This window comes from Alosa sapidissima, chromosome 13 (genome assembly GCF_018492685.1).
Source record: "Alosa sapidissima isolate fAloSap1 chromosome 13, fAloSap1.pri, whole genome shotgun sequence".
NCBI classification, from domain to species: Eukaryota; Metazoa; Chordata; class Actinopteri; order Clupeiformes; family Clupeidae; genus Alosa; species Alosa sapidissima.
The window spans coordinates 31,594,550-31,606,827 of record NC_055969.1 but is presented as its reverse complement, the minus strand read 5'-3'; the positions used below and the strand labels follow the sequence as shown (position 1 = coordinate 31,606,827).

At 42.1% G+C, this 12,278-nt stretch overlaps 2 protein-coding genes across 11 annotated transcripts in view; both read left to right on the top strand.

The window, feature by feature from the left end:
- Positions 1 to 1,288: 1,288 nt before the first annotated feature.
- Positions 1,289 to 7,263, top strand: ppp6c (protein phosphatase 6, catalytic subunit). The gene is made up of 7 exons (XM_042060550.1): positions 1,289 to 1,428; positions 2,565 to 2,660; positions 2,753 to 2,818; positions 4,485 to 4,626; positions 4,881 to 4,960; positions 5,262 to 5,471; positions 6,104 to 7,263. The coding sequence occupies exons 1-7, from the start codon at positions 1,354 to 1,356 to the stop codon at positions 6,350 to 6,352; spliced, it is 918 nt and encodes a 305-aa protein (XP_041916484.1). The 5' UTR covers positions 1,289 to 1,353; the 3' UTR covers positions 6,353 to 7,263.
- A 72-nt stretch (positions 7,264 to 7,335) lies between these two features.
- Positions 7,336 to 12,278, top strand: part of scai (suppressor of cancer cell invasion) — a 34,961-nt gene continuing 30,018 nt past the window's right edge. For 2 of the 10 annotated variants that reach the window (XM_042060547.1, XM_042060542.1), the window contains exons 1-2: positions 7,336 to 7,722; positions 8,443 to 8,533. The gene's annotated coding sequence lies outside the window, so the exon portion shown is untranslated. Of the gene's footprint in view, positions 7,739 to 8,439; positions 8,534 to 12,278 lie in introns of all 10 variants that reach the window. The other 8 variants (XM_042060544.1, XM_042060540.1, XM_042060548.1 and 5 more) reach the window with 6 other exon arrangements.

Here is a 12,278-nt window from a genome sequence, read left to right as displayed (position 1 = left end):
TGGAGTTCTTGGCTGGGCTCTGTTTAGACCTTCAGAAGACATTATAACTGAGAAGTAGCCTACCTGGCTGTTTCAGACGTGTCTTCATTTCCATATTCCTCGCTTTAACACCAATCACTATGAGCTGAGAGTAAAGGTCCCGAAGATTGCGACTGACGTAGGTGTGTTTGGCCCCACAAACAACTGCCCTGAGTGTGGTTACAGACAGGAAGAAGAAGAAATGCGATGTTTAGAATGTTGCCACACAAATGAGTATGCTTCCTCTGATGCAGTGCCGTTTACACTGATAAGTTAAATCCATCACAACTTGATGGTGAACATGACAGTAGGGCTAAGAAGATTATCTTGGGAAATGAAAAGCACATTTTTGAGGTCAGATACACAAAACAATTAAACCCAGTCCGAGGACAGTTCACTTTCAAAGAAAACGTTTCTTCAGTCCCCAACAAAAGCAGCCCTAAATTCCGAGTTTATACAACAGTTAGGTGCAGAGCCATATAAAGGTACCTTTATATGGCTCTGATTAGGTCCAGTTGAACTATTTATTAATTTCTGATTGGATGAGAGGCATTCCATGAGTCATCGCGAGAGGCCGTATCTCAGGACATCCCCACTCGGATATTTACAGTTAGTAATCACTCTGCATATTGCATAAATTAACCTACAGCCGGATTACAACTGTGGCAGTGTGGTGATACTGCTGAATTATGCTCAGTAATGTTCTGAATTCTGAGTTTTTAGAGGTGTTCCACAGGGTGAAGCGAAAGGTTTTTATGTACCAAACATAACAAGCTCTGGCTGATTAACAAGGGTGCACTTTCTATAGCCATTACATTGCCTGAGCTTGTTGTCAGGTTTGTTTTCACAGTAAAGGGTGATGCTGTCTCTCAACTTCCTAACTATTATGCCTAAAGGCCTAACTATTCTGACTGTTCTACATCAAGTCAGGACATAAACCACATTGCAAGACCCGGAGACTTAACATTTAAAGAGACGTGTATAATAGTATTTACTTAAATAGTTAACAACTTAAAAAAGGACATACAGAAAGGAGGTCATCCACAGTGGTGAAAATAGGATTCAAACCATAACCAGCTTGGTTATGGTTTGAATCCTATTGTTATACCTTTATGTTTGATGAATATAGAGAGGAGTGCCTCGTCATTTATCATATTTGCATTTGTGCATAAAAATACAAATATTAAATTAATTATTTTAGCCTAGCCTAAAGCATAGACAGTAAAAGAAAGGCCTAAAGAGGGAATGACACCAACTACCAATAATATAACAGAAGAAGCGGTAATGACGTAAGAGTACTTCCTTTTTGATTCAGCATTAGTTGTTGTTCTTAAAATGGCGCCGTTAGACTTGGATAAATATGTCGAGATTGCGAGACAGTGCAAATATCTCCCAGAGAACGATTTAAAGGTAAGCTATACAATGATTGGTTAAGTTATAAAATATATTGTTGTAGTTCTTAGGATCAGTACATTTGCAGTCAGAATATTTATCGGCCCGACTGGCAGTTCTGTTTCCTGCCAAGCAAATGTTAGCGTTAGTTGCCGTTAACTAACGTTAGCTAAGACATGTTAACGTTAGCTAGCTTTTCGCAAACGTAGCCAGACAGCTTGCAAAAACACTTAACTGGAATAAATGCTTAATAATCTAAATGACATTAAAGTTAAATGGCTTATATGACTGAAGTTATCAAGAAAAGTACAACTTTTGAAATCAGGGTAAGTGATGAACGGCTAGCTCAGCTAACTGACTGCTAACGATGTCAACCCTAACGTTGCATTTAACGTTACCTGGCTAAGCTATGCTAGACATGACTTGAATGTCGCCCTTCTTCACAGGCAGCTAACGAAACCTTATTTGTATCATAAACGTTTAGTTATAGCATTACTTACCTTCCAGTTATTGAATATCATGACAATAGTTAAATTCGAGTAAGTGCTAGAATATTGAGCCTGGCGCCGTCATTTGTAACTTTAGCTGAGTTAAGTTGTATAAATTGGTGTGAGTTAACTTAACGTTAACTTATCTTTATTGCACAGGCCATTGGGGCACTATCCAAACAGTCATTCTTGACAACCTGCATGTTGTAACGTTAGGCCTAGCTTCTAACCTAACAAATGTGTAAGAATAGCTCGACAACGCTAGTTACTTAACTGTCACTTGTAGTATAAGTTGTAAAATAGGCCATGGTTAGTAATCTGTTGATGGTGGCAGGTCGTTCCTGGTAGTCAAGCATTTGACTGCTTGCAAGACAAGTGATTGGAAAGCGAAAGTAGACTTGTGAATCTTATTCAGGTTGTCTAACGTAAACGCCTGGGCAATGGGCATAGGCTAACACACCTATGTACTTCAAAACTAGACCGTGCCATATAACGATGTTTATGTGTATTTTTGTAGAGCATAGGTGACTAGCTACATTTCAGTTCTCCTTTTAGCTGTGCTGTGGTAATAAATACTAATATGATATACAAGTTGTATTCAAACTGAATGGCCATAGTAGTCCAAAAGTGATTATGATTATTGTTTTTTTTTCTGTGTTGTTGCAGAGGTTGTGTGATTATGTATGTGACCTGTTACTAGAAGAATCAAATGTACAGCCTGTATCCACCCCAGTTACCGTATGCGGAGACATCCATGGACAGGTGCGTCTTGAAATACAATGAGCTTAATCAACTACATGTATGTCTTTCAGTTGTTTAAGTAGACTCTTAACTGTATTGTGTTTGTTTTTCAGTTTTATGACTTATGTGAACTCTTCAGAACTGGAGGTCAGGTTCCAGACACAAACTATATATTTATGGTAAGTAATGGTGAATAATTGTTTGATGAGTGTTTTTCCTCCATATCCATGATTCATAAATATGCTAAATATGGGATATCCCTGTTAAAAGTCAGCAGGGTTCCCATGGGTCCTTAAAATCCTTGAAACTTTGTGAATTTGAGAAATGGGCTATAATGTGTTAGGAAAAAGACCACATAGTCTACCATCACTGCAACCGCAGAAGTAAGAAATATTGAGAAGTGTTTTCACGTTTATGCCTCTTGCTCTTTTCCGTTGTTGTCTGAACTTTTGTAATAGGCTTATAGTTTTTATTATGAAACATTCTCTGTGTTGTAGTTAGGGGTGTAATGGTACACAAAAATCACGGGTGGGAGTGTACCTCGGTACCGAAATCACAGTTCGGTTAATTTAGTACAGTAAGCATGTAGGTATTGCTAACCTAAAATTCACTGACAATGTTTTTGATGCAGAATGGGAATAGTATTTTTAAAGACTGCATTTGGTACATTTGGTACACATCTGTATTGAACCTAATGTTCTGTACCTAAACGGTTTGGTATGAATACGCATACCATACACCGCAAGTTGTAACAGTCATTCAGTCCTTGATGTTGAATACATTGGGCCTGGGAAGTACCTGAAGTAGATATTTAAGAAGGTATGGCAACCCTTAGGGAGATATCGGCCATATTTCTATCACAAATAAACCATCCATGAACACAAACTTGCCTTTACACAACAAACCATGGGCTAATTTGTCTGTGGCTTCATAGAAGAATATGATAGCTCTAAAATGCAGAGCTCAGACAGCTCATTCTCTTCGTCATTAATTGCTCTGTTTCCATGTGCCTTCTGCATTCAGGCTCAAGCATAAATCCCATAAGTCTTTTGACATCAGTGGTGTTGCAGAAATGGTTAATGTTGACCATTGAAACATTAACCGGCTCCAAAGATAGATTCAGAGCTGCAGTGGTACAAAGTGTGTTTTCTTGGTACAATACCATATTTTCAAGTGAACTGTAAATTCACTACTTGGATAGTATTCCTTTCTATAAAAGATTTGCGAATGTGTGGATAATACAATTTGTGTTGTGTGTCTAGATGCCTGGAAATTCACACCTTAAAACATCTCTAAATAGCACAGATGTAAACAGGGGACCTTGATGTTTGATATGTGTTAATGCAAACTTTTTTTAAGATGTCTAGGACAAGGGCAAAGTTGAAGATAAAAAGATTTAACATTGTTGTGATTCAGTGCAAAGATAGGCCAGTGTGTGTAACAGTGGTGAGAAATGTTTTTCGCCATGCTGTGCCAATGACACAGCTGTCCAGATGAGATTAAAATTACAAGATCATTTTTGAATTGATCATAATTAGCACACAGTCTGTACCAGAATGTTCTTTGGTTTGGGAAGGAGGGTACTGCCAGTTCTCTCAGGACTAAAATACCAGAATACCAGAATACAACCTGTACATACTATTTATCTTTTTATTTCATGCATTTACCTTACACTTGTATCCAAAGCGACCCAGTCTCCCTGGAGCAACGCAGAGTTAAGTGCCTTGCTCAAGGGCAAAGCGGTGGCTGCCGAGAATCAAACCCACGGCTTTTATGACGACCATTTCTATGAAAGTCTGTTATGTTGAGTGCAAGGCCTAAGACTCCTCTCTCTCCCCCCCGCAGGGAGACTTTGTGGACAGAGGTTACTACAGCTTAGAGACATTCACGTATCTGCTAGCATTAAAAGCCAAGTGGCCAGACCGCATCACACTGCTGCGTGGCAACCATGAGAGCAGGCAGATTACACAGGTGTATGGATTCTATGGTAAGTTCTGCAGTGCAGGCTCCACAGTCTCAGCATGGCTGCTAACATCATTCTGTGGTAGCTCGCATGGATTATGTACCGCATCATTTGAGATTTGATAGACTGATGGTTATTAAATTGTATATATTGAAGTATTTATTAACTGATATGATTGTGATGGTTATTAAGTTGTAGGCTATACATTAGTATTACACAAGTATAACTTTTGAAGGTTATTAAAATATATATATATATTTTTTTTATCTATGTTTCAGATGAGTGCCAAACTAAGTATGGAAATGCAAATGCATGGCGATACTGCACGAAGGTTTTTGACATGCTGACTGTGGCAGCTGTAAGTACCTCTGCATTCCCTTTAAGCATGAAGAACAGTCCTTAAACCTGGTCCCAGGTTTTTTTTAATATATTTTTTTAAATAGACTCAGATTTCACTTAAAATCTGGTCAAACTTGAATGTGGTAATGAGGCTGGAAAAGTGGAAATCTCACCATAGCCAAAATAATAATAATTATTATTATTATTATTATTATTATTATTATTAGTTCTTAACACCAGTGTAAGTAAATGCATAGCTATTCTGTTCAAGAGCTGAGGCACTGAGATGTCCTGCGCCTCATCCAAATTTCTCACTGCAGTTGATAGATGAGCAGATCCTCTGTGTGCATGGAGGCCTCTCCCCAGACATCAAGACCCTCGATCAGATACGCACCATAGAGCGCAACCAGGAGATTCCCCACAAGGGGGCGTTCTGTGACCTGGTGTGGTCTGACCCCGAGGATGTGGACACCTGGGCCATCAGCCCCAGAGGAGCTGGCTGGCTGTTTGGAGCCAAAGTCACCAATGAGGTAAGGCCCACTGGTTACTATTTGTAATTTACAAGGCCTACCTACTAATCTACAAAATAAAAACAGAATGTTTCCACAGTCGGTAGAGCAGCACAATGCAACAAAGTTGAGATTTTGTAAGGCAACTAGTTTTGGTATCACCTTCAAAGTCATCTGGAAGCTACATGTTATGTGAAGAACAGTTACACATGTAAATCTGTCTTGCCAACCAGTTAGGCCATGCCATGTAGTTTGTTGACATGAAAGAAAAGCTTGACAGGATGTGTCACAGGATGGCATTGTCAACTATATCACCAAAAGACACCAGCATGCTAGTGAGCTTTTATCCATTCCATTGAGACTATTGGTGGTGTATCCAAAATATGCATGGCTTTTAGGTCATTAAAACCCAAACTCATTACTGCTTCATTAAATAGGGTTGTCATAGCGATGTTGTAATAGCACTGAGTACTTTTTAAAGTAGTGTTTATGATGCAACACTATCCATGTTTGCATTGTGGCATGTATGCACATTGAGGCACGTCCACATTTCTTTGTACTTTGTATTGTAACTTTCATCACAACCCAACCTAGACATAGTTCTCAAAATGTGTGCTCTAAGCTTTGCTTTTCATCCCCCCCCCCCCCTCAAGTTTGTTCACATCAACAACCTGAAGCTGATCTGCCGGGCCCATCAGCTGGTCCACGAGGGCTACAAGTTCATGTTTGACGAGAAGCTGGTGACGGTGTGGTCCGCCCCCAACTATTGCTACCGCTGCGGCAACATTGCCTCCATCATGGTCTTCAAGGACGTCAACACGAGAGAACCCAAGCTGTTCCGTGCTGTGCCCGACTCTGAGAGGGTCATACCACCTAGAACAACGACTCCCTACTTCCTCTGAGTACAAGAGCCACAGTTACCCCACAACCCCCCCGTGTCAATCCCTCCTACACACACACCAGTTCTTCTTTTGCTTTTCTTTTCCCCTCCTTTTGTCTATCAAATGTTTTTTTAAGTGTTCACCATTCTCTTAATTGAGCTTTATTTTATCGCCATTTATCTTCCTCACTATTACATGTGTGGTGGAAGGTATGGATTCAGTGACTTTTCCTATAGATAGAGATCGCATATTACATGCCCATATAGGCATCATATGAAATGCCTCTTATTCTGTAAGATGAAGTCGAGTTGAGATGAGTATCCGCCCCTTCCACATAGGAGAGGTTAGGTGCTCCAGAAGCCAAGACTTCAGTGAATACCTAAAGTCAACCACATTTCATGGTGTGATTTAAAACAAATGACATAAATAATGATTTGTAAGTGGAGAACTGGACATCGATGTGGTCAAATCCTTACTTGGCCTTTAGGCGGTTTTTCTTTTCTTTTTTATTTAATGTCTTACTACATTGACATGTCTGGGCGAGAGGTTGCACCAGAGTACTGTACTGGACTGCAGAATGATGAGGCACTTGGAACACTCAAGCCAGGCTTGGTTGTGTCAACAACACATGTCCGTAACAGGAATTCCAAACTCTTTCTTTTTGGTAGTGCAGTACTATCTCCGTTTTATTTCCTCCAAAATCAGACACTCTGTGTGTCGGTGGACTCTCCTGTTGCTGTACTGAAAATGGAACAGGGTTGTCAGGTAGGAGGGCAGACAGTCTCGAGGACAGAGGGCAGTGATTATTTTGTACATTCAAATAATTGTATTGATTTTTCTTTTTTCGCAGATTTGTTGTATTTTATTATTGTAGAGACTGCAACCCACCTACCATTAAATATTGAAATAAAAACGCCTTTATTATTAACTTATTTTCGTGTTGAGAAATAATATTGATTCATTTTGGGAGTCAAGTGAGATGCATTTGTTTTAGAAATGTAGCATGGCCACCAGGTGGCGGAATCATGAAATAGTAGTCTGTAGCCATGCCCCTAACGACAGTGACCAATCGCAGGGATGTTAAAATATGATTGACACGGTAGGTAACCAATGGACTAATTTGTACGTCACTCTCCCTAAGGGAGTGAAAGAACAGCATCAAGTTCGGGTGCAAGACAGTTACTCAATGAACGAAGCCCAGCTGGAGGAGACTAACGTTATACTAGTCTTCAAATGTACCAACGACGGTTCTTGTGCACGGCTGGGGAGGGTTGACATTGCTAGTGGTAAATGACGATGCGACATTGTATTGGACGCTCTGACTTAATTGGGCTCACATTAACATAGCTAGCGGCTTGCTCCACCTGGATACGGTCTCCCGGAGGACTACGGTGAGACACAACACAGGTATCTCTAGCCAGAACATAGACTAGCTAGTTACTAGCCGCCTAGAGCGGTAACTTGACAGGTAGCGAACGTTGGTAGAGATGGTTAGCTTGTTAGCTTAGTAAATGCAGTTCATGTTAGCCAGCATTCACAATGTTGGTGACTGACAAAACTGACTCGCTGTACCCCTGTACGTTAACGTTACTGAATGTCTTTTTAATACGTGCGTTATATCCACATTTACATGACTTGCCCAACGTAATCTGTGATTCACATGATCTGATCTGTCATTCAGATACGTATTGCTAGCCAACAAAAAAGCCACAGCAAACCCCTTACAGTGTACCATACCGGTCTGGTAAATGTTAACATTTGACGAGTTAGACGCAACTCGGCATCACTGCAGATTGTGCAGAAATCAACCGCACGTCTCTCGGTGAGCGTTTTGTAGTGAAGTGTCAACATCACTCTTGGCTCCAAATGTAGTGAAGGAAGTTGACGTTGGTGAGCGTGGTCCTGCTTTGGTCTGTCGCCCATTTGTGGGGGTCTGACAGAAGCAGGCAATCGTCGCTCTTCTTGACCTGAGTGGCTAACTACTAGCTATCCTAGTGGTAAAGATGTGAATAGCCTGCTAGTTACACAGCATAATGCCCACATTCGTTTTCGTCCAACGCTTTTCCCATACATGTAGTCAGTCTAGCCCTTCAATGTCTATCTTTCAGCAGAAGTCAGCGAGTGGTCTGTAGCCTTGGCTTGTATCATTGCATCCATCCACGAAAGTGACGCGACCAAATAGACCCGAGCCACTGAAAGGCGGTAAGTAATTTTGAATTACTTGCACCCAGTCACATCTATCAGGAGGTAACGTTACATGAATGTTGCATGCCATCGGGTGTCGTTGAAACGTTTGTTTGACCGGTAATGTAACAATAATGATCTGAAACGTGTCCATATAAACGTTTATTGAGATGTAGACAGGGGATGGAGCCTGCCAAAACCCCTGTGCCATTGACCATCGCATTCAATTAAACACCATTATGGATAGCCGTATGGCAGCATCCTCTGTCAATTAATGCATCTGTGGTTAAAAGAACATGGGGACGTTAAACAGAACATAGCCAAGAAAAAAAATACTAGGATTTGTATCCATTTAATTGAGTTGGGATTTGAATACAGGTGCGTCCCAGTGAGGTCTCGAAGAAACTATTACGCATCATTATTAGATGTGTAATTTTTTCAGTGATCGGAACAGGACAGCAGCACGGTACCCCACCCAAAATAATCCCGGCAGTTGTACTGTTATTCGGGACTAGGTTACATCCCTTTTGCCTGAAATGGTACTAGAACTGAGACGTCTCCCGGTTGACGAACCTAACGCACAAGCGATGTGTTCATTCAGCCGAGTCAAGGAGAATGTTGACCTTCCGACAGTCTTTGCATTGAAAGTCGTTTTGCAATGTTTGATTATATATAAAAGCAGGATGAAGACTTTATGTTGATCATGGAATCTCTACGATTTGCTGTTGTGTTGCTGTGTACATCATAATATAAAAACGATTTTTATCGTGTATTCAGAAGCAATACACTGATTCTGATTCAAACAGTCCTAATAGTGGGATATATAGCTGTAGAAATGCTTGCTCCTTTTAGAAGCCCTTTGCCTCTCTGTGTGTGCATGCGTGTGTGTCCCTATAGTGTGTGTGTGTGTGTGTGTGGTTATCCCTGAATGGGTTAGATAATCACACCACCAGGTTGTAGTCAGCCACTCTCAAGCTTGCTCAGAATGACGTCACCTTCCCTTATAAGGGGAGAAGTTGATGGAACAATAGTGAGTGGATGTTACAGAAAGGTGCATTATTTGTTTTTTGGTATGTGTTGTATCACAGTCAATGCCCGTCAATCCAAACATGACAGTGTTGCCTCCCGAGACAGCACTCACACTTGTTTCAGTCAGCGTCACTCTCGGCAGTGACCTTGGCCGTGTAGCCTCCGCGCGTCCGCTTCTGTCCTTTGTGGGTTCTTGTCCGTGGGCAGCCTGCATTCTCTCTCTCTCTCTCTCTCCCTCTCCCTCTCCCTCTCCCCCCCTCTCTCTCTCTCTCCCTCTCTCTCTCTCTCCCTCTCTCTCTCCCTCTCTCTGTGTCATCTCACATGTGCCGGGGCGTGAGCCCGTAGGTGGAGTTGCAAGTGGCCGGATGGCAGGCCAGCTTATGCAAACTCAAGGCTGTGCGTTGGACCTCGTTATTCACTCTTCTCCTTCTCTCCCAGCGTCATGCTGGCCTATAACGGGAAAGCGTGAGGGTGTTTGGCTTTTTTTGCAAATGTCGTGCGTCATTGGGGGAGCTGCCTTCAGAGTATGGCGATCTCTTGGAGTTTGTGTGTCAAGTCAAGTCATTTGATTGGTATAGAACATTTTAAAAAATGTGTGTGTGTGTGTGAGAGAGAGAGAGAGAGTTGTTTGTTACCTAGATGTTTGTTACCTTGTGTTACAATCTGTGTGGAGGAGGAGGAGGAGGAGGAGGAGGAGGAGAGGGTTGTTGGGGATGTTTATGGTCCCAGAGTGGGCTGAGGTGCTGTGGAGTGTAAACATGCTGGGAAGAGGAGAGTGATTGGAGATCCCCTGTATGCACCTCTGATTTAATGAGAAACTCCCTCCTTCCCATCCATGTCGTGTACTTGCATGCTTATGAGGTCTGAACTCTGTGTGTTCTTGTTCCCCAGTACTTTTTCCACCCGCGCAAAGTTTAATTCGGTATTTTGCACGTTTTATTTTTTAAACAATGCGCCCAGGGGTGTGGCAATTAACAACCTAGGGAGGGGCCTGGCGCATTGTCTAAAAATCGCTATTGTACACCTGGTCAGAAATCTATGCCGAGTTGTTTATATGTTATTTTAAGAGTGCACCATCCTTCTATCATTCATGAACGCACACCAGCGCACGTCCATGCAAAACATTACAAATTGCAAGATTACAATGGGAAACATAATTAGAATAAAGATATTACGAAATATTGTACATCTCATGATGAGTAGTTATTCACCATCATGTGCAAATTGGTAATGACGGTTAAAAGTGATTAGGGGAGAGGCGAGAGACACGTATGGAGCACAGCTGAAGACGCACTGTCACGAGATATAAGCAACTCCTCTGCAGGATAAATGTTGTTTTGTTCAGTCATTTGAGCAATATTTGGGTAAGTGTTGCTTTTTTCGCCCTATGTTTTCGATGGTAACCCATTGTCAGTCAATAGTGAAAGTAACTGCATATAACTGTCTTGTCGTTGACTGACACCTTGGTGAAGTTTGTTTCACTTTGCCAATGAGTTCAAATAATAGACGAGTGCAAATGCGTGAAGGCTATGCTAGGTTTTAGTAAAGCATGGTTTAAGAATGACTATTCCATACATCGCAAGCAGCCTCCTTCAAATGCGCCGTTGAATGCCAAAATACCGATGCATTTATTTGACATATCGCGCTTTGCGCCGTTAAAGGGAATGACAGATGTCATTCTCATTTGTTTAAATGATGTTACGCCCCAAACACACCCATATGACTGATTAAAAAACCCAGGAACACCTTGTTGTGCCATGCGCTCAACGTTTGATAACGAAACCCCTCCCAATGTGGACTGGACATCCTACTAAATTTGAATAAGTTTTTGATGAGTGACGATGCACTTTAGAATGTCATGATGGGGCCCTGCCTCTTATTTTTCTTCTTTTCTACCATTTTCATCTAATTCATTGATGATGATCCTACCACCGTTTATTACATGGTGTTAGAAAGAAGAAAGGAGTAGAAAAGACAGCTCACTAGATGATGTGTAGTCCAATGCTGAGATATGGAAGATAAGCCTCTCAGAGCCAGGAGTTTTCTGAGACCCTTCAGTCACTCAGTGAGTAAAAGAAGGTGTGTGTAGCCCAGTGCTGGGCGATGTAGGCTAAGATAAGCCTCTCAGAAAACAGAACTCTCAGGGACATGTCTTTCTCAGTCACACAGTGAGGAAGAGAACATGTTGGTGTGAGCGCCTCCGCACTGCCCTTTCTGTTTTTCATCAGCTTTACCCCCACACACACACACACGACCAGTCACAAGCTGTAGCTTCTGTCGCATGGGCCCATCTGAACACACAGTGCCGTGGTGTGGACCACCGGCGCCAATCTGCTAGCCACTACTCCCTCATGCAGAAGCATCTTTTGGCCCTGAAGGATCCTCCTGTCCCTTCCTGGTCCTGGACCTGCTCTGCCACGCCATCTGGCCCCATCGCTGCTCTCTTCTCCTCCCACTGGGTCTCCGGCCAAAGCACCAGTGACGGTCAGCCAGCCGACCGATCGACCGGCAGTCAAAGAGGTCCCACCTCCAACATGGCTACAATCACAGTCATAAATAATGCATCAACATGTAGCCTCCAGAAATCGTTTACCATAACAACATCCTCGTAACTTCAGCATTTGGGAAGCAAACTGTATTGATGATGGGGGGGGCTGAAAAAGATAGTCAGATTTGTCATTGGTGGGAACTTCTGGGAAGTGAACGATTTCCACTGACCTGGCCTCGATGATCC